Source organism: Halichoerus grypus, chromosome 15 (genome assembly GCF_964656455.1).
Source record: "Halichoerus grypus chromosome 15, mHalGry1.hap1.1, whole genome shotgun sequence".
Classification (NCBI taxonomy): domain Eukaryota; kingdom Metazoa; phylum Chordata; class Mammalia; order Carnivora; family Phocidae; genus Halichoerus; species Halichoerus grypus.
Window position 1 is genome coordinate 6,242,166 of NC_135726.1, and position 25,233 is coordinate 6,267,398.

At 42.4% G+C, this 25,233-nt stretch overlaps 2 protein-coding genes across 3 annotated transcripts in view; one reads left to right on the top strand and one right to left on the bottom strand.

Moving 5' to 3' along the window:
* CDH13 (cadherin 13) overlaps positions 1-6,459 on the bottom strand; it is a 1,400,946-nt gene extending 1,394,487 nt beyond the window's left edge. Inside the window, exon 1 of the mRNA XM_078063200.1 lies at positions 6,376-6,459. The gene's annotated coding sequence lies outside the window, so the exon portion shown is untranslated. The remainder of the gene's footprint in view (positions 1-6,375) is intronic.
* Positions 6,460-6,466: 7 nt separating this feature from the next.
* MPHOSPH6 (M-phase phosphoprotein 6) overlaps positions 6,467-25,233 on the top strand; it is a 28,220-nt gene continuing 9,453 nt past the window's right edge. Inside the window, exons 1-4 of one of the 2 annotated variants that reach the window (XM_036084943.2) lie at positions 6,519-6,621; positions 10,068-10,224; positions 11,924-12,036; positions 23,568-23,658. In XM_036084943.2, coding sequence (XP_035940836.1) covers positions 11,927-12,036; positions 23,568-23,658 — 201 coding nt within the window. In that variant the 5' untranslated portion in view covers positions 6,519-6,621; positions 10,068-10,224; positions 11,924-11,926. Of the gene's footprint in view, positions 6,622-10,067; positions 10,225-11,923; positions 12,037-23,567; positions 23,659-25,233 lie in introns of both variants that reach the window. The other variant, XM_036084942.2, reaches the window with a different exon arrangement.

The window sequence follows — 25,233 nt, forward strand, 5'->3', positions numbered from 1 at the left end:
AGACTAGTGCCTACAGCTCTCTGCTTTAAGACCTTTCTTTTGTTCCTCCTTATAAGTAGTAAACACACAATTTCCCCTTGGGAAAAATAAACATCCATCTTAGCTGTGGCTTGACTTCCACAATCATACATGTTTCCCTAATACTTTATTTCCACATTCTTTTTCTTTCTGAAGACTTCCTCCATCCTTCAAAAAGGTCTTTTTTCTTTCAGGTTTGGACATGGTGGCTTCATTTGTATAAATTGGTCATATTTTTAAATTTTTTCCTTTTCATAATCCCCATGGCAACTGGCTTCTTTGGAAACTTCCACAAAAGTCTGAAGATGTATCTTTTAACTGAACAGAATATTTTGAATAGAATTAGTACAGGAAAATAACCTGGTTTCATTACCACATCCTTGGCCTTTCATTATTTTTTTGTTTTGTTTTGTTTTGTAAAATGAAAAAAAAATTTTTAAATGTCAATTCAGCTAGATAGAATTGGTTACGCATTCTGGGGCTTACATGTTATTAAAGAGTGTGAATAATTTTAAAGATGCTGTCTTACCCATTTTAAAGAGCAGTTTTCACTTATCCACTCAATAAGTATCTATTAAGTATATTAACTGCTTGAAGCTATGAAAGATTCAGATAACTATAAAACTCAGAACTGTCCTCCTGCACCTGCCGTCATGTTAGGTAACAATAAAAGGTAGTGTATAACTAAACACTGAAACTATAAAACAGCCCTATCATCATTTGAAATGAAAAAGGAAATGATCATTTTCAGTTGATGTTAAGAGGAAGGCGAAATCTGAATTGGGTTCTGAGTGATGGGCAGGATTTGAAAAGCTGAAAGACATTATTCCAGGCATCGTTCCAGAAATAGAAGGCAGTACAAATATTTGCATGCGGGGGGGTGGTAAATGTGGAATGTTTGGAGGCACACTGTCTAGATCGGTTTAGCTAGAGGACACTAAATTGAGGTATACAAGACAGGGAGGGCTAAGAAATAAGGCTAGATGACAGGTATAGGAAGCCTAGACCATCAGCCCGGATTTTATCTCATAATAGGATTAACTAGTTTAAAAAAGAAATTAATCTAGAAGAAATGAGTAAGAGTAATCTAAAAGAATTTTTGAGATGACTTTTGTTTTTCCTTTCTCCATTTCCCTACTCCTCTTCAGCCAGAGTGATCTCAAGAATAACATAATTCTATTGTACAATTTTAAAGTGTCTTTCTTCTCAAAACAGTTCAATAGCTTCACAGTGTCTTTGAAAATCCTGACTTAACATATGGTCTTTAGAGATCCGGCCCTAGCTTGCCTCTCCAGGCTTGTCACTTATACCATAGGCATCATTCAAACCCCTTTCCACCTCACTGAAACACTCCTTCACTCCTCTCAGCCCTTTCCCTTTCTGATCTCAGCGTAGATGTCACTTCCCCAAGGAAGGCTCTCCAAGCTCCTCAAAGCCAGATTAGGTTCCCTGCCATAACTCATATCTCTAAGTCTTTAGGACCTATATCTTGTCTGTTGCATATCCTCAGGGGAGGGGTAGCACCTATCAAAGGGCCAGGAACAAAACAGATGCTCAAAAATATTTATTAAAGAATGAAAAAGACAGGGGGTATAAAAAATAGGAGCCTATCTATCACACAATCATAAAGTAGTAAGACTTAGCCATTAAGTTCAAGGATAGGCTTGTGACAATGGAAAAAGGATGAACAGGGGCACAATAAAAATGCTAAATGGGAAGTTCACAACCTGAATCCTGACTGAGTTGATGCAATTCAGTATACACAATTAGGAGATTCATCTAACTCAGCAGTGTCCAAATCCTGACTGATCATCAAAATCACCCAGGAATAAGGATGATTTTTTGTTTCGATGTGTTTTAATTTTTCCTGATAATTCTGTCATAACTACATCTAACCAATATTTAGGAACTATTCACCTGTATGTCCTGTAAGGCAACTTTCAGCACTAAGTTCTAATTAAACCAAGATATCCACAAACAAGTAATTGATAACAGGACTTGGTAAGTAACTAAATCTAAGAGCAAAAAGGATGTTATTATACAAATTAGATTTTTTTTAGCAGGTTGACCTAGTCACAATTTGCATATAAAAGGCAGCCAATAAACACTAGATTATCAAATGAACCAGGTGAGCAGTAAGAGTAGATTTGATGTTGGATTTGAGTTTCTCCCAACTGAGGCTCTACCAATAATTTGTCCCTCAGGGCTATGTCAACAGAACTCTCTTCCTTCTTGCCTCAAATGGGTATTTGTATTTGACACTGCTGTTTTGGCTATTACAAACATTATCTCTTCTGTGGGTTACAGCACCCAGTTTCTCTTTAAAGAATTACCCTCCCCCATTTTGTAGTCCTACAAGAACTATAATCAGGTCTTGACTCTTAGACTTTGAAAGCCTGAGTGTCCTAAGAGCAGAGAAATCAGTTGGTGTTTGTCATTGTTGCAGTGGCACTAAGTTAATTCCTGCTTCTGAGATCCTTGGGCTGCCCTGGTTTCTGACCATTTAACTTGGCCTTGTTCTCAGACCATGACGTCTAGAAACTATCCAGTATCCTTCTAATAAATCCCCATTTAATAAGCCATTATCAATTTTTGATAGTTGCAAAAGAACAAAAACTAATAGAGAGGAAGAAATGTGATCCATGTAATTTTAAATTTTATCATGGTGTCATTAAAAAAAAAGAAACAGATGAAATTAATTTTAATGCTATATTTTATTTAAAGCAAGACATATGAACTATTATTTCAACATCATCAATATAAAAAAACACCGAGACATTTTGTTCTGTTGTTCCGAGTCTTTGAAACGTACCACGTATTTTACATGTATAGCTCACCTCAACTTGGACACTAAATTTTCAAAGGTTAAAGTGAAATGTAGCCCTCCCAAAACTAAAATGTGTATAATGAGAAAATATTTTACACTACTCGTTTTTAAATTTAACTAAAATTAGGGGCGCCTGGGTGGCCTAGTCATTAAGCATCTGCCTTCGGCTCAGGTCGTGATCCCAGGGTCCTGGCATCTAGTCCCGCATCTGGCTCCCTGCCCAGCAGGAAGCCTGCTTCTCCCTCTCCCGCTCCCCCTGCTTGTGTTCCCTCTCTCCCTGTCTCTCTGTCAAATAAATAAATAAAATCTTTTTTTTAAAAAAAATTTAACTAAAATTAAATATTCAGTTCCTCAGTCACAATAGCCACATTTCAAGTGCTCAGTAGCTATATACGACTAAGCTTACTGTATTGGGCTGCAGTCTTAGATCTGCTACAAGAGTGAAGAGACTCAGGGGACCTTTTCTTGATGTATCTAGTAACTGGAAGAATTGGGAAGTTTTCACACTTCCAACAAATTCCATTATGAACGGATTCAGAATTGTGTGAAGACCTACAGAAGTATCTCTTCCCCCAAAATGACATTTCCTTGACTTTGTAACTGAAACAGGTCAACACATTATTGAGTGTGAGAGTCATCTTCTGTATTCTATAATTTAGTAGCAAAGAGCTATCAAGGAGTTATCTTTCCAGTCAGGTGGTTTAATTCAAAGTTAAAATTACATTACTACTCTTAAGTCACTTCTCATTTATTACATTTTGATGGGTGGGAAGAGCCTTTGGTGACTAGTTTTAAGTATTTCCATTGTCAAATAAAAATGTAGAAATTTGAGTATCAGGTTGAAGAATTTGACCTTTATCCCTCAGACAATAAGTTTTATAAATTTTGGAGTTGGAGAGTGACATGATGAAGCCACTGTTTCATGAAAATGAATCAGAATCCAGTGTGCAAGTAGACTGGTAACAAGAGGTCCATAGGGAAGGTGTGGAGCTCCTAGCATCCTTAGTTGATGTACATATGCTCTTATTTCTGCCAGGAATTGTTTTCCTCTTAAGTTGTCAAGACATATGCTCATCCTTCAAGATCTAGTTCATAGTCAGGCAGTTTCCTGGATGTAGAGAGCAGACTGGGTCACTTCTTCACCTCTGCCCCCACAGAACTTCTTTCAAAATTCTAAACAGAAGTCAAATTCAGAGATAAAAAACAGAATGGTAGTTACAGAGGAGGAGAGAATGGGGAATTAATGTTTAATGGGTACAGAATTTCAGTTTTGCAGGTTGAAATGTTGTTAGAAGGTGGAGCAGACACAATAAAGTATCCCCCAAATTGAGAAGGCACTTTGAGACTGGAAAACGAAGCAGGTCACTCCATACAGTTTACACAGAGTTTCATTCAGGGTAACTTACTGACATGGGGGATTGGGCAGAGAACAATCTGCAGCAGCTGCACAGGGAAGAGACATGCAGAAGGGCAGTGTACTGAGATCAAAGGGTTCAAACGCACCTCAAAGGGCTTGCACACACCTGACAGCTAACCTTCAGTTACCTAATGGCACCACCCGTGTCAAGAAGGGGAGAAACTACATCATCTCTAACAAATTAATGAGACGCCAAACAAGCCTCTCCTCATCCCAGCCTTTGTGGGCATTTCTAAGGTATGTATATTCATCTCCAAGGGGCCTGGGACATATAACCCCAAGAGAGGTCACTAAGGAAACATGAACAAGATGGAGTTAGTATTGTCAGAACTCCTACAAATGTGTCCATGTATGCATGGAAGTGATGGCAGCACAAAACTAAGATTGATTGGAAGGCTATTCCTGAGGCTAAATTGTCCCCTTTCAGATCTCAACTACAATGTCACACCTCTAACAGTCCCTCCATTTTCCAGGCCAGAAAGGTTTAGGTGCCTTTGCTATACCCGCTCATGAACCCCATACTTTTCTTACAGGGTTATTATTATTATAATTGTTATCTATCGCTAATTATGTGGTGTATTAGTTTGCTCTGGCTACCATAATGAAACAGTACAGACCAGGTGGCTTAAAACTTTATTTTCACAGTTCTGGAGGCTGTAAGTTCAAGATCAGGGTGTCAGCAGAACTGATTTCTTCTGAGGCCACTCTCCTTGTGTGTAGATGGCCATCTTCTACGTCCTTGTCACACAGTGTTCCCTCTGGATGCATGCAACCCTGGGGTCTCCTTGTGTCTAATTTCTTCCTCTTAGAGAGACACCAGTCAGACTGGATTAGGACCTACCCTAAGGGCCTCGTTTTAACTTAATCACTTTTTTAAAGACCCTCTCTCCAAATACAGTCAGAATCCAATACAAAACTCTGATGAATTTTGGAGGGACACAATTCAACCCCCAACATGATTACCTCTATTGCTCCCACTTGGAAAATTATGACAACTCTTGTCTTGTTCTCATTTCAGGACCTTTCAGTTGCTATCCCTTCTTCAACTCTTCGCAGAATAGGTTTTTCTCAACTTTTAAGCCTTAGCACGATCACCTGACCAGGGCCACCATGGACCACCTTACCCAAAGTAACCCTACAAGTCACCGTATCCCATCATTTTCTTTCTTCCATGGCACTCACCATGAAGGTCAGCGGCAGGGAAGGGAGGTCGCGTGTCTTTACGCACGGCTGTGGCCCAGTGTCTCACACTTAGTTATGAGCGAGCTCCAATAACCACTTACCATATCATAATGACTTTAGGGACGCCACTGAGAACACCTGCCAGGCCAGGGCCATGATTTGGGGGGGGTTTTATGGTTTGCTTTTTTTTTTTCTTCACCGAGTTTTCTGGCTCTGGGCTCTCACACTTATCAGCCGTGCGAACGCGGGTACGTGCCTTAACCTCCCTCCGCAGGCCTCAGGGTCCCTAAGGACGTGACAACACAGCGTCCCGAGCTGTGAGCCAGCGCCAAGAACGCGGCGTGGGGCAGCCAGCCGCTGGCACGGCCTCAGGCCCGCTACCCTCCTGCGAACGGTGTGGACGTCGTCTTCGGGTGGGCCGCGCAGCACTGAAGCTCCCGTCTCCCCAGTTCTCTGGGCCACGTGGCCGCCCGTCCTCGTGCCCGTGGGTTCGTCTCGGGCTGTTTCGCAGAACCTCAGAGTCGGAGACGCGCACACGGCCGCAAACGGTGCCTCCAGCACGGTTTTCCATCGCATTTCCGGAGCCCGGACTGCCCGGGTCTGCACCCGCCTCCCTCCCTCCGACTCCCCGGCCAGCGGAGCAGCCTTCGCAGGCCTCAGTGTCCTCAACGTGGGAGAAACGGCTACGCGGGCCGTGGTGCGGGGGCCGGGAAGCCCGCCGTCCGCGACGCAAACGCGTGTCAGACGCGGTCCAACCGGGACAGTGCGGCGAGCGTCTCAAAGGTCTCACCAGCTCCGCTGGGTCGGCGACGCGCGGCGGGACTCGCCACCGGCCGCTCCCAGGGGCCAGAACTCGGGCCTCCTCCGAATGAGGCCTCTTTAGACGGTCCCCTCCCCACGTCAAGTGGCTCTCACCCCTGCGTGTCCTTACCCCGAGCTCCTCCGTGAGGCGAGGGCTCCCCGAAGCGACGCGCGGAGATCCGGGGACGCGCCAAGGCGCGAGAAACGGGGGCGGAGCCACGGGGCGGGACGACGTGAATTGCGTGAGACGACGCCACGACGCACGCAGCAGTGGGCGTGCGCAGCGGGGGCTAGTGCTGGAGCGCGGCTCCGAGCAGGAGCCAATATGGCGGCCGAGCGCAAGACGAAATTGTCCAAGAACTTGCTGCGCATGAAGGTGCGGGGACGCCGGGGAGGCGGGCCGGGCAACAGGGGTACCTGGGCTTCCCGACCTGGCAGGGTCCGACGCGGCAGACGCGCGGGGGCACCAGGGAAGCCACGGAGGGCCTCCAGCTTGGGCATTCATTCATTCACTTAGCGCTTGCTCTGCCTCAGGCACTGGGAACTGGATTATAAATCCGGCGGATTCCCTCATACAGCCTGCGGTGGGATAGGAAAAAGAGACACGTAAGCAAGCAGGATGCCGGGGCACTGAGTGCGGTGATGCTCGGAGCGTCGGAAGCCCCGGGAACTTACTTGGCTTCTGTGGGAAGTGGCCCTAAAGTAGAGATTGAAGGGTAGGTGGGAGGGTGGCCTCAAGGCAACGTAAACCCAGGGAAAAGCGAGTTCAGAAGTCTGCGACGCAAAAATCCAAGAAATCCCTTGGGATTTCCAAGAACTAAAGATAATTCAGTATGTCTGGAAGGCAAGTAGCAAAAAGTGGGCCTGGAAAAGTAGCTAGTGGCCACGTGAGGAATTTTAGGCCAGATTAAGAATTTTTTTTTTCCTTTATTTTGTGAACATGGGGAAGCGATTGAGCACGGGTAACAGCATCTTAGCTGTCCTTCTTAATTTTCAAAGTTACTTTAACTGCCCTCTGGAGAATACGTTGGTGAGAGAAAGACCTGACAAGTGACAAAATTGCGTTCAGAAAGAGCAAGTTAGAAGTTCTGATGATCTGGTCGCAGTGGCGGTGGGAATAGAATTAGAACAGTTAAAATGAATGTCATGGACTTTAAGCAAAATTGATTTTTAGATTCTAAATCGAATCAATTTCACAAATAATTTCAAAGTGAAAAAAAAAAACAAGACAAGGGTAGATAAAAAGGAATGCAGAAATTAAAACATGGGAAACAACCAGGCCTTAAAAACTTGAATAATAATAATAATAGCAAACATTTATAGTTTCTGGTAGGTGCCAGACAGCTGTTCTAAGTGCTTTGCATATATCAGCCCGTAAAATCCACCTGATAACTCTGAGGTAGATAACAGTTATTACACCTCTCTTAGAGCTGAAGCACTGAAACAGACAAGTAAGTAACTTGCCCAAAGTTACACAGCTCACAAGTAGTGTAGACAGAACCAGACTCAGGCAATCTGGCTCCAAAGCCCCTGCTCTTAACTGCTACTCTGTACTGCTTGTCGCTGAACACTACAGCACAGTGTTAGATGTCATGTTTAGAGAATAATTTCCAGAAAAAAGGAAGCAAGGCGTAAATAATGTTCTGAAAGATTGGAGAGTAAATGTTGCATGTGCCAGATTTGGAGTTGAGCTAGGGTGTAACTAGGGATGGATAGGGTGAGTGAGGGTGTAGGGTAAATCATGTAACTTATGGTTTCTAAGGTACTTCTTTCATACATATTAGCAAAATTTCAATTTTTACCCAACAGAGTCTTCTTTTGACTTATGGTTTATAATCAGAGGATTGGGTTGGATTAGCAAAGCAGGCAGATCAAATGAAGATGTGCCTGAGTGATTAGGACTCAGACCAAAGATCTGACTAAAGAGTTAGGAAGGAAGAAGTTACCTTAAAAGTATCAACCCCTACCCCAGTGGGGGGAAGACTCAACAGGACTTTGGAAGCAAAGGAGGGGGGGAAATATTACACAGATTTTCTAGTTGGGTTAGCAGCTTCAGTCATTGATGAGAAAGAACTTACTGGCAGGACAGCAGGAAATAATATATATACAGATAGAGGAGTGTCCTGTGAGAATGAATGGAGCACTGCATTAGGTTGCTGTGTCCACTGTAACCGTAGCTGTTCAGAGAGTTGAGAGTTGAGAATTTAATACTAATACATTTGTTTTCAAGTGTACGTGAAATCCTCTGCCTTGGTCACCTGTTGGGAACTGGAGGGTGATCCTGATGGGAAGTAGAGAGTGAAGGATGTAGGTGGTATTTCTGTCAGTGTAATGGAATGACTGTAGAGAGGGCACTTCTTTGTGATTTTAGCTCTTTGGGGCTCTTAAGACAGGAGTTGGTAAACTTTTTCTGTAAAGGGACAGATAATAAACACTTTAGGCTTGTGGGCCAGTCACTGTTGCACGTACTCACCTCTGCCATTGTAGCTCAGAACCAGATGAGCATATCTTTGTTCCAATAAAACTTTATTTACAGCAATTGATGTCCAGCCTAAGGACTGTAATTTGTGATACCTGCTGTAGGCCCTCACTTGTGAGTAAAGCCAAGTCACTAAGCTTTAACAGAGAGTTCTTAGATGCTGTAGAGTCAGGAGAATTGGATTGCTAAATCTGGAGTTGCTTGATTCATATTCATAGGGTGTTCTAGCCTTTCCATGTGTACAGAATACACGCACGTGCGTGCACACACACAGACATATATAGCTATTTTGTATGCCATAAATAATACTTACTTGACTAAAAATAGGAGATAAAAAGGCAGTTGGGTAGGATTGGTGAGTTGTATCACCAAGAATATAAGTGATGAAATGAGGCATCTGGGTTTAAAGAACCATCCAAGAAAGAGAGTCTGGGAGAATAAGACAAGTCTGGATTTACATTCAGAGAACCTTTGTTTTTTTAAAGATTTTTATTTATTTATTTGACAGAGAGAGAGAAAGAGTGAACACACAAGCAGGAGGAGCAGCAGAGGGAGAGGGAGAAGCAGGCTCTCCGCTGAGCACTGGTGCATCTGGTACTCAGGCTGCAGTGGATATACAAGAGTTCAGCAAAGGTTTTCTGAGGGGCACCTGGGTAGCTCAGTCAGTTGAGCATCTACCTTGGGCTCAGGTCGGCCAGGGTCGGGCTCCCTCAGCGCAGAGCCTGTATATCGGTGACTCTTGTATATCTGCTGCAGCCTGAGTACTAGTATAGAAGATGAACAAGAGACATAGTCTGCCGTTCAGAATCTCTGTCTTTTGGGAGACACAGAAGAAACATAATGAACAATAAGCCAGTGCGTATAAGGCTCTTAGACGTAGGGAAAGATGTTCTTTTATGGGAACAGGTCTGTGAAGAGCTTGGCCAAACAACAGTCAGGAGGGCCCAAAGGACATGTGCTCTGGGCCTTTACAAGTGGATATTTTGCCAGGAAGAAAATGGAAACATGTTGAGTAGCAGAGGCAGAAAGATTGGGAAGTACAGGATATGCATTCCAGAAACTGCCAGTTCTTTCCTGGGTGAGGATAGAGACACAGGTAAAAGGATGAAGACTACAAAACACTTTAGATAGAGTGTAAACATTTCCTTTACATTTATTTAAAATAATGATGGATTCACAGGAAGTTGCAAAGAATGTACAGGGAGATCCTATGTACCCTTCACTCCCTGTCTTCTATTGCTAGAGTACGGTGCAAAGCCAGGAAATTGACAGTGGTACAATTCACAGAGCCACCATTTTATGTCACCATTTTACTCGTGTGTGTGTGTGATCTTTCCATACAGCTTATCATGTGCAGATTTATGTAACTACCACCACATTCAAGATACAAAACTGTTTCATCACCATGAGGAGCAGGGAGCCCTATGCGGGACCCGATCCCAGGACTCTGGGATCATGACCTGAGGTGAAGGCAGACACTTAACCAACTGAGCCACCCAGGTGCCCAATTTTGTTATTTTAAAGATGTTCTATTAATGGAATTGTACAATATGTAAACTTGTGAGATTGGCTTTTTTTCACTCAGCATAATTCACTGAGTTCCATCTAAGTTGTTGGATATCAATAGCTCCTTCCCTTTTTTATTGCTGAGTAGTATTCCATGCTATGGAACTATCATAGGGCTTAACCATTCACCTGTTGAAGAGTATGTTGGTTGTCTTCAGTGTTTGGCTATTAACAAATAGAGCTGCTGTGAATATTCCTGTATGAGTTTTTGAGTGAACGTAAGTTTTCATTTCTCTGAAATAAATGCTCAAGAGGACAATTGCTAGGTTGTATGGTAAGTGCATGTTTAGTTGGATAAGAAACTGTCAAGCTGTTTTCCGCAGAGGTTGTACCATTTTATATTCCCACCAGCAATGTATGAGTGATCCAGTCACACCACATTCTCATCAGAACTGGATGTTATCACTGTATTTTATTTGTAAATGTTTTTCAAGTTTCGTCATTTCATTTAGTATTCATTGGTAAAGCCCTTATGCCTAAAAATGCTTGTGTTTTTGGAAGGGTTGGAAGGGAGGGAAAAGTAATATAGAGCTTGGACAAGGGAAAGAAATAAGGATAAATGGAAACTAGTGAAATTCTAGAGCTAACTTCTGGAGGCTCCTGGATGTTTTCTGAATTTATTTTTTCCTTATTAATATTCTATCATTTTGCTGTGTTCACTGGTCCCCGGAGGAAATACTGTTTATGGAGGGAAGAGACTAGCAGCTAGACTGCTGATTTCTCTACTGGCCTATTTTGAGTTGAGCTTCTGCACTTTTTAGAATAAAGAGCAGCCGCAGAGGTAATCAGTCTTTCAGAGAACAAATATACGTGAAGAGCAGGTTTATGGATACAGCTTTGCTTTGGTCTGTGTTTACAGACCCTTTACTACATATCATTCATCACGCTGAAACTGAGCAAGGAGACAATCTAGACAAAGTCCCTGCCCTCAGGGTCTTCAGAAGAGACAGGTGCTCAAGAAATTAAAGTGTGGTGAGACTGTTTCAGGATGTCATATGAAGCATCTAGGAGAGAAATGCCAGTTTGGCTTGCAGGTGTCAGAGATGATTTCACAGAGATGGAGTAGCTTTTCCTATATATCAGAAGGGCTAGGAGTTGCCCAGGTGGAGGAGCATGAGAAAAGGCATTCCAGACCAAGATCAGCAGGTACAGAGACCAGTGGGCTCCGTGGGTCATCAAGAGATTCAGAAAGTATTGAGTCTCTCCTATTTCTGCTCCTCTCACTTTCCGTCTCTGCCTGCCTGTCCGGATCTGTATCTTTTGTCTTAGCCCTTCCCCACTGGCTACTATGTAAAACTGAAACATTTATGAGCTACTTACCTAATACAGTTTTTTTATTGTTTGTTTTTGTTAAATTAGACAAACTAAAGTACGGTAAAGATCTTTCCGAAGTCTCCTGAAGGAAGTCCACATTACTTTTTTGTGTGCTCTAGTGGGCTCCCTGCTAGTCTGGTGTGACGTTCTCAAGGGCAGAGCTAAGCTGCTTTGGTCTCAGCACCTCCACCCTCACCCCTGAGATAGTATTCCTGGAGAAATGAGGGAAAGCACATGGAGGAATAAAGTCATTTGAGTTTTCCTCAACTCTAAGTTGAGAAAACTAGTTGCTGACACTGATTTTGTTTTGTTTTGACAGTTCATGCAAAGGGGACTGGACTCGGAGACCAAGAAACAACTAGAAGAGGAAGAAAAGAAAATCATTAGTGAAGAGCACTGGTATTTGGATTTGCCAGAGCTTAAAGAAAAAGAGTAGGTTAATTAGAAATTATATTAATGATGCTTTGGGCCTTCAGAGGGAAATCCCTATAAATGGGACTCATCGTTCCAGTGACCACAAAGCCTATAAAATAGTATCTCTTCAGTTTCTTGAATTAGCTTTGCAAATAGTTTTCTAAAATTATTAAATCTATATAAGTTCTACTTGGATTTATACATTTTTACTGGCCCTCATTTATAACGTTGTTCTTTTTCTATAATGAATAAAGGAATCTAGCCCATTCATCTCTGGTAATAACTGGGGAGCTTTTATGAGAATCTGCGGTATGCTCCCTGTCACATTAAGTTTGAAGATTAAGTTGGAAGGTGTGTACTTTAGGCCTCTCCAGTTTTGTTTGAATAGTAGAGTTCTTAAAAGCAAGTCAAGAGTTTAGGGTGTGTTTCTTTTCTTTTTTCTTTTAATTTTTACTGCTTTTAATACCAGTCACCTTAACTAACATTTATTGAGTCTATAACATGTGCCAGGAACTGAGCTAAGCATTTAAAATCTCTTAATTATTTAATCCTCAGAGCAGACTTAGGAGCTGGCTACTGTCATTCCATCCATTTTATAGCTGAGGAATCTGAAGCTTGAGAGAGTAACTTGCCCAGAGTCAGCCAACTGGTCATGGCTAATGCTGGATACCATACTAGACTGTTTCTCTTCCATCTCTAAGCGTTGTTGATGCTTGAGAAATAATTTTGAATGAAGGAGTGATAGGTTCATATCATCCATTGATTTTTATCTAAATTCTTAAAGCTACCATTTCTCCTCAGTGCTTTTCTTATCTTAGTGAGCTCTGTGGTATGGTAGTTTTATTTCAACTTTGTCAGATGATGGAAGATGCTGCTTATTCAGGCACATTTATGTTTTTCCTTTCTTTACCTAATAATTTTTTGTTTTGTTTTGTTTTTGTTGTATTCCTTTGTTCATTTGGCTGACCTCTCTGGATCTTTTCTGGAAGGCTATATACCCTTCCCTAAAGATAGAAAGCATGCCCCACCAGAGATACGGAAGGAAGGTACTTTGTTTTCTCTGCTTGCTTCTTTGTTTGCTTTTCTCTGCTGCTTCTCGGAGGAAGCAAGGTGGCCCTGAGGAAGGGGAAGACAAAGCCAGAGACGGTGTGGATTTGGGAGCGGGGTGGTGTAGGAAGGGACCATTACTGGTAAGGATCTATAATTTAATTTTATGCCTTGACTGAACTTGCACAAAGTATTCCAGATTTTTTTTTTACTTATTGTTATTGAAGGGCAAGATGGTTTCTATCTTGTTTTCAGTATTTTTCCCCCCAACATAACATATTCCCAGAAAAATGACCTTTAGATTCCTTTCCTGGGAGGCAAATGTCTCCATCCTTTTGGGCTACTATAACAAAATACCACAGACTTGGTAGCCTACAAAGAACAGAAATTTATTTCTCACAGTTCTGGAGGCTGGAAATCCAAAATCAAGGCACTACTGTGGTGGTGTTTTGGTGATGGCTGTCTCCCTGGTTCATAGCCAGCAGCTTCTCACTGTGTCCTCACCTGGTGAAAGGGGCTAGGAGGTTCCTTTTCTTTTTGTCTTTTTTAAAAATTTATTTATTTATTTGAGAGAGAGAGAGAGCAGGGCAGGTAGCTGGGTGTTAGGGCAGAGGGAGAGAGAGTCTCAAGCCGACTCCATGCTAAGCACAGAGCCGACTCAGGGCTCGATCTCCATGATGCCAAGATCACAACCTGAGCCGAAACCAAGAGTTGGAGGCTTAACCAACTGTGTCACCCAGGCACCCCAGGTCTAGGGGATTCTGTGGAGTCTCCTTTGTAAGGTACTAATCCCATTTATGAGGGCCCCACCCTCATGACTTCAGCTACTTCCCAAAGGCCTCATCTCCTAATACCATCATCTCTGGGGGTTAAGATTTCAACATATGTATTTTGTGGGGGATACAAGCAGTCAGACCCTAGCAAGAAATAATACACCTTTGCCACCATTCAGTGCCTATTTGTGTATAGATGTGTCTATTAGATGAAGTCGTTGGCAGGAAAAGATGACACTGTCAAATGGGGTAATTCGAGAGTATAACAGAGTAGGGCACAGGGAGGCCATCAGGGACGGTGCATAAGCTTGGGGTATGGGGAGTAATTTCCACTCCAGGCCCAGAGGGTCAAGGGGAGGGAATGGTTACTGAATCTGAAGACATCTTACAAGAGCTGCTATCTTCATAAAAGAGCACAGCCAGCCTGACGTAATCCCTTAGGAAGGAAGCCTGGTTCCAGACTGCAAAGGACCCCTTCCATGTGTAACATTTAAATCAGCCTCCCAGGATACAGAATGGGGGGAGATCATGAGAAGTAGATCTGGAGAGAAAAATGGATGGTATTTCTTCACGGTGTGTGTTTTTTAACACCCCAAATAGGGAGCCAGAGGAATGGATTAGTTAATTAAGTGCATGGGCTCTGGAATCCGGCAGATCTGTGTTTGATGCCCAGCTCTGCCACTTGCTTACTTGTGACCTTGGACAAGGTGTGTGACTCCTCTTTTGTCATCTGTGTATTGGGTATGGTGATAACATCTGTCGCATACGTTTTGAGAAGTAAATGAGCTAAGGTATGTGACGCCTTTACCCCAGCAGGTCAAGCCCAAAGCACGATAAACACTCCTAGCACGTGTATTGCCTTATACTTGAATATTACGAAATTCGCCCATTCCTTCTTGCTCTTTTGTGTTTGTGAGTCTTTCCTTGATGTATCTGAATTATTCCAGAGGGTTACTGCTCTCTTCGAAATTGGCGGCTTCGCTGTGTAGATGCTCTGGAAGTCTGGAGGTCGCCATCCGTGATGTCTGCCCTATCGCCCTGTAATTCAGTGAGGACGGTTAGGACTTTTAGTCCACAGCTTCCCTGGGGGGCTACCACTAGCCAGTGCCTGAGCTGTGAGGGGGATGAGGGAATGCTTTGCCTCAACTGGGAACACCTGCGGGGCCTTCTAGGCCTCCCCCCCTCCCCCCGGAGCTCCTCATAGGGGCTGAGGCCTTAGTGTAGCCACATTGCAGGTCACCTCTTCCTGCCCAGTCCTGCCATCCTCATTTCCATAGAGGGGCATCTCCCAAACAGCCCTGGCCGATAATACTTCTGCACACAATTCTGTCTCAAAGTCTGTTTCTGGGGAACCTGAAAGAAGACGCTTGCTATAAATTCCTAGAAGTAGAATTTACAGATCAAAGATTGTGCTGTGTTTTTGCCATATTTTTCTCCAAAGGATGTGCCCCAGTACAGAGACTAGCCAGTTTAATTGCTTTTTTGCCATAGAATGTTGCTTTAAAAGTATATTTGGCTACCATGTTCTTGTGCTTGTATATTGTGGCCTAATGAATGTTGGGAACTGTGAGATCTGAGATTGTACCCTACGTGCAAATTAATAGGTTAGCTGGACACAGTTTCATGGATGCTGGTGGAAGGTACAAGACTCTTGGGTCAGACACAAGGACTTCATTACTCACAGCACAGCAAACAGTACGAGCATCTCTTTTGCATCATTTCCCCTGTGTCCCTCAAATCTCATGGGGGATGATGTGGCGAGGCCCACCTGTATGTGTTGCCCACAATAGGTTTGTATCACAGCTGAGAAGTCTTGAATTTAGGAAATCTCTATCTTTAATACGGGACTGCAAGCCAACTTGCCCTTAGCTCCCAAAGAAAGACATTATTATACTGGATATTAAGCAAGTCTGCACTTTGCTCAAAAGGAAGACAATAGCTCTGCCTTTCAAAGTGGTTCACTATACACACATCCCTGAAAAGATGTTCCAGACCAAAAGGGCATTTAGTGTCTCATTCACTGGAGAGACCCATAGAGAATTGTTTCCCTACAGTGAGTTTTTCCCCCGCTTTGCCATGCATGTTATTTGTGGCTTTAAGGCAAGTCTGGGTGTTTTTTTTTGGTTTGTTTTTTGAGCAGTAGTTTCTCATCTGTAAAAATAGATGAAATAGATAATATCTTGGATGTGTTTTGGCTCTAAAATTATGGATCCTTATTAACAAAAATTAAGGATATTAAAATACAGAATGCTTACAGTTTTAGAATATTTAATTTTTTGCTAATTCTGTATTTAATTAATGTTCCTAATTATTGAAACTGCTTGTAGATAAGGAAACACCTATGCTCCTTTTTATATTAAAGTTATTGTGTCAGTGGAAACCTCTGGGAAAGCCCTCTGACTGGAGCAGTGGTCCTGCTGTGCATCCATTCCTAGCCTCTGGATCTGTCTTTTGTCTTGAGTGCTTAATCGTGTAGTTATGGTGTTTTCCTGCGAGGGTGATGGATTTGGGAGAGGGATGAGGTTTTATCAGCTGCACTCGATAATGACCAAGATTAGGCAATTGAGAGGGAATCCCAAACCTTATGGAAAAGGTTGAACAAAAGGTTCTGGAGAATGTGTGCCTCAATTTAGGCTCCCTCAGGGAAGGGGGTTCCTGAAGGAAGTGAGGTGCTGGCTGAACTAGAGGGCCAGGGAGAGAGGAACCCGAAGAACAGTGGTTCTCAAAGTTTTGGGCTCAAGGATCATTTACATTTTATAAAATTACTTAGAACCCCTGAAGAGCTTCTATTTGTGTGGTTTATTTCATGTCGATATTTAATGTGTAAAATTACAACAAAATTTTTTAAATGCTCACTTTAAAGACAGACTCATATTGTTAACATAAATAACACATTTTTCATGAAATGTAACTGTTTCCCAGGGTGCCTGGGTGGCTTAGTCGGTTAAGCATCTGCCTTTGGCTTAGGTCATGATCCCAGGGTCCTGGGATTGGGCCCCACATTGTGCTCCCTGCTCAGCGGGGAGCCTTCTCCCTCACTGCTGCTCCCCCTGCTTGTGCTTCCTTTCTCCTTCTCTCTCTCTAATAAATAAATCTTTTTTAAAAAGAAAGAAAGAAAAGTAACAGTTTCCCAAGACCAAAAAATGTTAATGAGAAGAAAGGCATTATCTTATATTTTTGTGAATCTTCTGATGTCTGGTATTGTCAGAGATGGGTTGATTCTCTGGGTAGATTCTCTTAAATTCTGCACTCAGCCTGTTGTAGTCTGTTGTTTTGGTTGAGGCCCGTAAAGAAAATCCGCCCTTACACAAGTGATGTAATTGAAAGGGGAGGAGTATTATAATAGCCTTTTCAGATAATTTTTTGACACTACTCCAAAACCCAGTAACTCGTAGTTTCTTTAACTGCAGTATGGAATCTCAAAGTGTCAATACAGTTTTCATAATCATTAGTCTACCTTGCATTTGGAATAGATCTTTTATCCATGCATGATTTCTTAACATCATGCATTTCTCATTTGGAATATATTAGTTCAGTGAGTTGTATAGATTTTCTAAATGTTAACTTAATTCCTTATATGATACTAAAAACCATATTCATTAATATTACCATGGGTTCATCAGAAAAATCTTTTAAGTATTGAGAAGCTTCAAGCCCAAGATGACATGCACAAGCTATTCAGATTCTCATTTTTGCTCAAAAGCTTGAATTTCGTAACTGGCAACAAGTACTGTCAGTTGTTCCTTTGAAGTGACAAGTTCATCTGATTCATTTTCAGAAAAGCGTCTGCCAAGTACCCCAGTCCGAGTAACCATAGTTATAGTGTTCCATGATAAAAGTGGCTAGTTCAACTGAGAACTTGATCACACAAGTGCATTTCCTCAAGATGGTCGTCATGCCTCACTGTGCAGAAGTACTTAGCATTTGCATGCGGAATATTTTTGAAAAGTGTAATCAAGGGGCAAGATTAATGAAAATTAATAAATTTTTTACTGCTCCATCAAGAACATTCTTATCAGCTTCTTTCCCTTTTTTTAGACTTTGAAAACCAGCAGTGACTACTAGCGTAGTATGGTGTCCCTACTTTCATTCATGCCAGGATGAGCTCTTACTCACAATTGCTTTTGCACCCTCTGTGTGAGTGTCGACAGTGAAGAAGACAACATCTTTTTTTTTTAAGATTTTATTTATTTATTTGACAGAGACACAGCGAGAGAGAGAACACAAGCAGGGGGAGTGGGAGAGGCAGAAGCAGGTTCCCACTGAGCAGGGAGCCCAATACGCAGCTCCATCCCAAGACCCTGGGATCATGACCTGAGCTGAAGGCAGACGCTTAACGGCTGAGCCACCCAGGCACCCCAAAGAAGACAACATCTTAATGTCACCGGGAAAATACTTTTGACCTCCTACCCGTGCTCCCTTCTGTCACTCCTTCCCAGTCATGGAGGCCTCCTCGCTGTTTCTCAGGTGGGCCCCTTACACTCCCTTCTCAGGGTCTTTAACTGGTCCCGCAGCTGTTCTTCCCCAGGCCTCATGTTGTGTTCCTCATTGCCTCCTGAACTTGGCTCAGATGTCATCAATCCAAGAAGCCCATCCAGACCCCTTTTCATACAGCAGCCAAAGACAAGTTCTTTAGATAAAAAGAATTTGAATGAATTGGATAGATCGTTTTCATTTTGTAGCTGAACTAATGTGACATCGCTCCTTGCTGAGTTAGGGATAAGGACTAAACCACGTGGAGTTGTCCCACAAAGGAAACTTTTTGCAGCAAATAAAGAGATCACGGGGAATAACTTCCAAAGCCATGATTCTCCCAAGTGAGGGTGAGTGGGTTTCTTTTATTTAGGGTTAGGATGAATATTCAGAAAGGGGGGGCTTTGTCATCACATGTAATGGCAGACAGGAGGTTGTGTAGGCATACGTAAAAAAACATGCCTATACACGTATCCTGTTATGTTAATGAAGGTTGTGCTCCTCTGAGGGTGGAGACTAACTTGACAGTGAAGCCGAGGTAACTGTCTCTCAACCGGCGAAAGGCTCATGGGAGTGCTCCAAGAGCTAGTATAAACTGGATGGGGCGGGGTCTTGGGCTCCTGAAGCAAGACCTTGCTTGCTTTTGAAACAGCACAGGGAGTTTTACCAGTGGTTTATTGTCTCTGATTTGGCTAGGCTATTTCCTGGCCTGGTAGAGTGTTAGTTTTTGCTTTCTCTTTGTTCCTTTAAAATCTTTAACTACTGAGGTTTTTGTGTTTCTTTGTGATTCTGACACCTCCTAGGAGGTTGTGCTAGAAGTGTGCTTGAGCAAGTAGGGCAGGGATCCCAGAAAATAGCTGGGGGCCTAAAATGACTTCTCTGGTGTCATGCTATGTCTTGTCTTTCTTTTTTGGGGGACACCTAACTCTTTCTGCTTACAATTTCTCCTCAGTAAAAGTGGAATTGCTGGGTCATAAGGTTGGCATATCGTTAACTTTATGAGAAACTTTCAGACTGGTTTCCACAGTAACTGCACCGTTTTATTACACTTTCACTAAGGAAGTAGAATTCTGATTTTTCCCACGTCCTTCCAACATTTTGTGTTACCTTTTTAATTTTATCTATTCTGTCATTCTAGTGGTATCTCATTATGATTTTTAATCTGCATTTTCCTGGTGACTAATAATATTAAAGAACTCTCATGTGCTTATTGGCATTTCCGTATCTCCCTTTGTGAAGTCCCTATTCAAATCTTTTGCGCATTTTTAAAAATAAGATGGTTCTTTTTTTTCTAGCATCTTATATTACGTAATTATCCATCCCTCTATACATCTGTCAATTCATTTTATTTTTAGTGTATTTCAGAGTAAGTTGCAAACATGCATATCATTAACTAGAATTCAATGTATAAGGTTTTGTTTTGTTTCTTGATAAAGCTTACATACTTCTATACAGGTAGGAGTTCTTTATATTCTGAACACAGGTCCTTTAACAGATACATGTATTGTGAATATGTTCTCCCAGTTTGTGGCCTGCCTATTTCTTTCTTTTTTTTTTGTTTTTTTAAGATTTTATTTATTTGTCAGAGGGGGAGAGAGAGAGAGAGTGCGAGCACAAGCAGCAGAAGTGGCAGGCAGAGGGAGAAGCAGGCCCCGGGCTGAGCAAGGAGCCCGATGCGGGACTCCATTCCAGAACCCCAGGATCAAGACCTGAGCTGAACGCAGACACTTCTTTTTTTTTTTTTTTTTAATATTTTATTTATTCGAGGATGCCTGGGTGGCTTAGTCGGTTATGTGTCTGCCTTCAGCTCAGGTCATGATCCCAGGGTCCTGTAATCTAGCCCTGTGTGGAGCCCTGCTTCCTGCTCCCTGCTCCCTGCTCAGCGGGGAGCCAGCTTTTCCCTCTTCTTCCCACTCAGGCTCTCTCTTGCTGTCTCTGTTGCTATCTCTGTTTCTCCGTCTCAAATAAATAAATAAATAAATAAATAAAATCTAAAAAAAATATTCACTGGTGAAGCTATGTGGATCTGGAGTTTTCTCTGTGGAAAGATTCTTAATAATGCATTCAGTTTTTTTGATGTAGGACTATTCTAATTTTTCACTTCAGATATTGTTTTTTATGTTGTAAAATTTCTATTGGGTGAGTTTTCGTAGTTTCCATATTTTAATTCAGGTTCCCTATTTGTGTCTTCATTACATTCCTGTGTTTCTTTAAATCCTTGAACATGGGGCGCCTGGGTGGCTCAGTCGTTAAGCGTCTGCCTTCGGCTCAGGTCATGATCCCAGGGTCCTAGGATCGAGCCCCGCATCGGGCTCCCTGCTCAGCGGGAAGCCTGCTTCTCCCTCTCCCACTCCCCCTGCTTGTGTTCCCTCTCTCGCTGTGTCTCTCTCTGTCAAAAAATAAATAAAATCTTTAAAAAAAAAATAAAAAAATAAATCCTTGAACATATTTATAATAACTGTTTTTAGGGGCTTCTGGGTGGCTCAGTCAGTTAAGCGTCCAACTCTTGATTTCAACTCAGGTCATGATCTTAGGCTTGTGAAATCGAGCCCCATGCTGGGCATGGAGCCTACTTTAAGTTTCTTTCTCTCTCTTTCTCCCTCTCCCCCTCTCCCCCTGCCCCACTCCCCACCCCCATCTAAAAAAAGTAACTGTTTTAAAGTCCTTTTCTATTAATGCCATCATCTTTTTTTATTGATTTGTTTTTCCTCGGTTTATGGGTCACATTTTCCTGCTACCCTACATGTCTAGCAACTTTTTACTGTGTGCCTCACATTATGTATTACCTTGCTGAGTACCTGGATTTTGTCGTCTTCCTTAATGAAGTGTTGAATTTCCCTTAGGCAGTTAATTTACATGCCAATCAGCTTGGTCCCTGTTTTTGTCGGAGTGGGTTTTACAGCCTTGACTTTTGCTAGATGCACCCTACTCCTGAGGTGTGACCTTTCTGTTCAGTGTCACAGGATATTCAGCTTGGTTGGATAGACACAACTCAGACATTTCCCTCCTTTGTGCAAGGTCTTGTATTTGTTCAACATACAGTTTTAGGGTAAATTTTCTTTCTCAGGTATGGTAGGCTGGAAAATGGTACCCCAAATAATATCCAGGTCCTTGTCGCTGGAACCTATGTTAGTTTATACGGCAAAATCGACTTTGCTGGTGTAATTAAGTTAAAGATCTTTAGATGGGGAGATTATTCTGGATTGTCTGGGTGGACCCTAAATACAATCACATAGGGACGCCTGGGTGGCTCAGTTGGTTAAGCGACTGCCTTCTGCTCAGGTCATGATCCTGGAGTCCCGGGATCGAGTCCCACATCGGGCTCCCTGCTCGGCAGGGAGTCTGCTTCTCCCTCGGACCCTCCCCCCTCTCATGCTCTCTCTCTCTCATTCTCTCTCTCAAATAAATAAATTTAAAAAATCTTAAAAAAAAAAAAATAAATAAATAAATAAATAAATACAATCACATATATCTTTATAAAAGGGAGATAGAAGGGAAGGCAGTGTGACCATGGAGGCCGAGGTTGGGGTAATGCAATCACAAGCCAAGTACTCCTAGCTGTCAGCAGAAGCAAGGAATGAATTCTCTCCTATAGCCTCTGGAGGGAGCGCAGCTCTGCCAACACCTTGATTTTGGTCCAGTGAAACTGGCTGTAGACTTCCAGAATTGAGAGCATAAGTTTCTGTTGCTTTAACCCACCAATTTTGTGGTAATTTCTTCTAGCAGCCCTAGAAAACTAATGCACCAGGGAATTGTTCTCTGGAAATTGTTTTTTTTTCCCCTGACACTGTTGAACTTGTTCTGCGCATGGATAGCCTAGAATTCAGCCAGACATTCCAGGGGACCATGCAGGTCCCAGAATCTCTTTAAGTATCCCCCTCTCTCTGGTATCTTGACCCCTATACTTCAGCCCCCTCTGCAGCCCCGAACTTCAGTTCCTTTGTCTCTTCAGTTCAGTAAGACTGGGCTCGGTTTGGGCTCCCACTCCCTGCTCCAGTCTAAAAGTTGCCTCCAGTCGGAAGGTGGGCATTCATTACCTTCAGTCAGAAAGCTTACTTTGGTTTTTTTCTCTCAGGCACCACAGCCCTGTGCTTTGACTTGTTCTTTGACTTGGAAATAGGACTTATTTAGTCCTATTTTATCATTGGCATACGTAGGAGGACTGGTTTAGTACCAGCTGCTTTCTTTCAGCCAGGTGTGAAATAACCTACTTCACTTTTTTCCACTGTATAATATAAATCTCTTATTTGTCATTTGGCACCACTCTAGAATGTGACCTCCGTGAGAGCAGAGACTCTTATTCGAGGCTGTCCCTCCAGCTTCTAGAACACTGCCTGGCACACAGTTTGGTTTAATAAGTGTTGGCTGAGTGAGTGAGCGAGTGAGTGAGTGAATCTTGACACAAGAAGTAGTGTCTACTTTCTGCCAAAGAAGCCCTAAAGGCCACGTATTTACCTTCCTAGTGTGCTTTATGGTTGATAGTTTTACGGTTTCAGGCTGTAGTCAGATATGTTCACCTGGGACTGGGGTAATAAACTGGTGACTCAGAGGAGACTGCCTTCTAGAGACCGAAATGTCGTACCTGCATCCCCTTTTCAGGGCAACACTGGCCTCCCAGTGCCCTCAGCTGTGCAGAGCTTAGTCCCCTCAGGTGCAGCATCATTTTTACTAGGTAGATTTTTTTCATGGTTTTGGTTTTGGGTCATTGACCTAGCTACCCTTATTTCTGCCTATTTTCCATTCCTGCTCATCCAGCTTTCCCAGTGATTCTCTGAGATACCTGGTATCCTTTCAGTAAATTCCTTCTCTGCTGAAGTCAGTCATTGTTTACAGTAAGAGCTCCAGCTAAAACACTGTTAAAGCTGCCTGGGACTCCAATTTCAGAGTATTTAATAAGTACTTAGTAAGAAGTTGGTGGGGTTGGGAGATGTAAACATCAAGGAAACTGCTTCAGATTAGAAAAATCCAGGTTTATTATAAATAGTCTAGGTCTCTGCATTGTGTAGGCATTTACGCAAATTAAATGTGTAATTTAGACGAGGCTGCAGCCTCCAGCTCTTGTCATCTAACGCTTTGCTGGCCAAGGAAATCAGTTTTTATTTCTACCCCTGCATTTAGAAGTCTTACCTTACTTTTACTCGATTCTACTAAGAACCATTAAGTAAGATCGATTTTTCATTTGAAATCTTGACTTTTAGTTGCGGTGCTTTGTTGTAAGTAGACATGCTATTAATACAGGTTTATTTTCCCACTTAGGTGTTTCATAATAGAAGAGCAGAGTTTCTTGTTATGTGAAGATCTTCTCTATGGAAGAATGTCATTCAGAGGATTTAATCCTGAGGTTGAGGTATTAAATATAATTGCTTCAAATTTTAAAATTTTCCAATTGAATTCTTTCTGCTAATAATTGGGTTTCAGTTTTTTCCCACCAGGTACTGTTTCTTCTCATTATATACAAAATAACAAGTCTTGAAATACCAGTGGAGCTATTTAAAGAAATTGCAGCCCTTGCAGCCTGGTTTTATAGCAGAGTTAGCAGATGATTTAAAACAGCAGCACACGCCCCCCGACAGCGCCCTGCAAGTGTTAGAGTTTCAGCTCAGCTCTTTCACAGGAACGTCTGGATTTTGTTCATATGATGCTATTATGAAAACTTATTTTCTGGCACCTGTAAATGTATCTTTTCTAATGGAAAAATGTGACTTAAAAATTGAGTAATTCCGCTTTTCAATAGGCAGTTTTTAATCCAAGCTTGTAAATAGATTTTTAAATGAACCTTTTGGAAAGTTTGTTTGAAAAGTAAATATTCACCTTATGAGCTGTTGATTTGAATTTTCCTGGTTCAAGTTTGTAGAGAAACACAGACCTTCGTTTAATATTTATTAGAATTCTGGCACATGTACAAAAAGTCATCCTATCAGGTACTCCACCAATGAAATGGAGGTTTATGATATAAAGCTTAGTTTTATAACTGTCACTTGAAGCCAGGGTTTCTCAGCCCTGGCACCACTGACTTCTGGAGCCAGATAATTCTTTGTAGCTGGGGCTGTCCTGTGTATTTTTAGATGTTCAGCAGCGTCCCTGGCCTCTACCCACTAGATACCAGTAGTGTGCGCATGAGCACACACGCATGCACACACACACACACACACACCCCAGTTGTGACAACCAAAAATGTATCCAGACATTGCCAGAGGTCCCTTGGTGAGCAAAACTAACCCTGATTGAAAATCACTTTCCTGAGGATGCCTATAGAGAATCACAGTTAACCAAGTTAATCGCCAGAGTTTAAGATTATGGGTTTTCTTTTTTTTTTTCCCTTTTTTGAGGGTGTATGATAATTAAGGTGTTCTATTTACACAAAGTCAACACTAGAAGTGTTTGTTTATAATAGGTATTTTCCTTGCCTTAGCCTGCTTAAAGCTTTCGATTTCCGAGAGAGAAGGCAGTGGGGTAAAGGGGGAGTCGGGAGCAAAGATGATGCGTGTGTGCTACCCAGAGACTAGGGCTAGGGGTAGGCAAGCACTCCAGGGTATGTCTCATACAGTGGGAAAAGGATTCTGTTGTGGGAGGCTCTTAGAAGATGGCTTTCATGACTGCTACTCTGTAACACTGAATACGTTCTCTCTGGGGAAAGGTTTTGAACGTTTGGCTTGCATATCTGAGCTGTCATGAGACGTGAGAAGGGTTAGGTATGTATACCTGGTTTTGAAAAGATACCAACTTGAGAGCACTTACTTCATTATAAGCAGGATGTACTTAGAACACATTTTTACAGAAGTCTTCTTTTTTTAAAGATTTATTTATTTGAGAGAGAGAGAGTGGGGAGGGGGCAGATGGAGAGGGAGAGAAAGAATCTTGAGCAGGCTCCCCACTGAGCACAGAGCCCAACATGGGGCTCAGTCCCAGGACCCTGAGATCA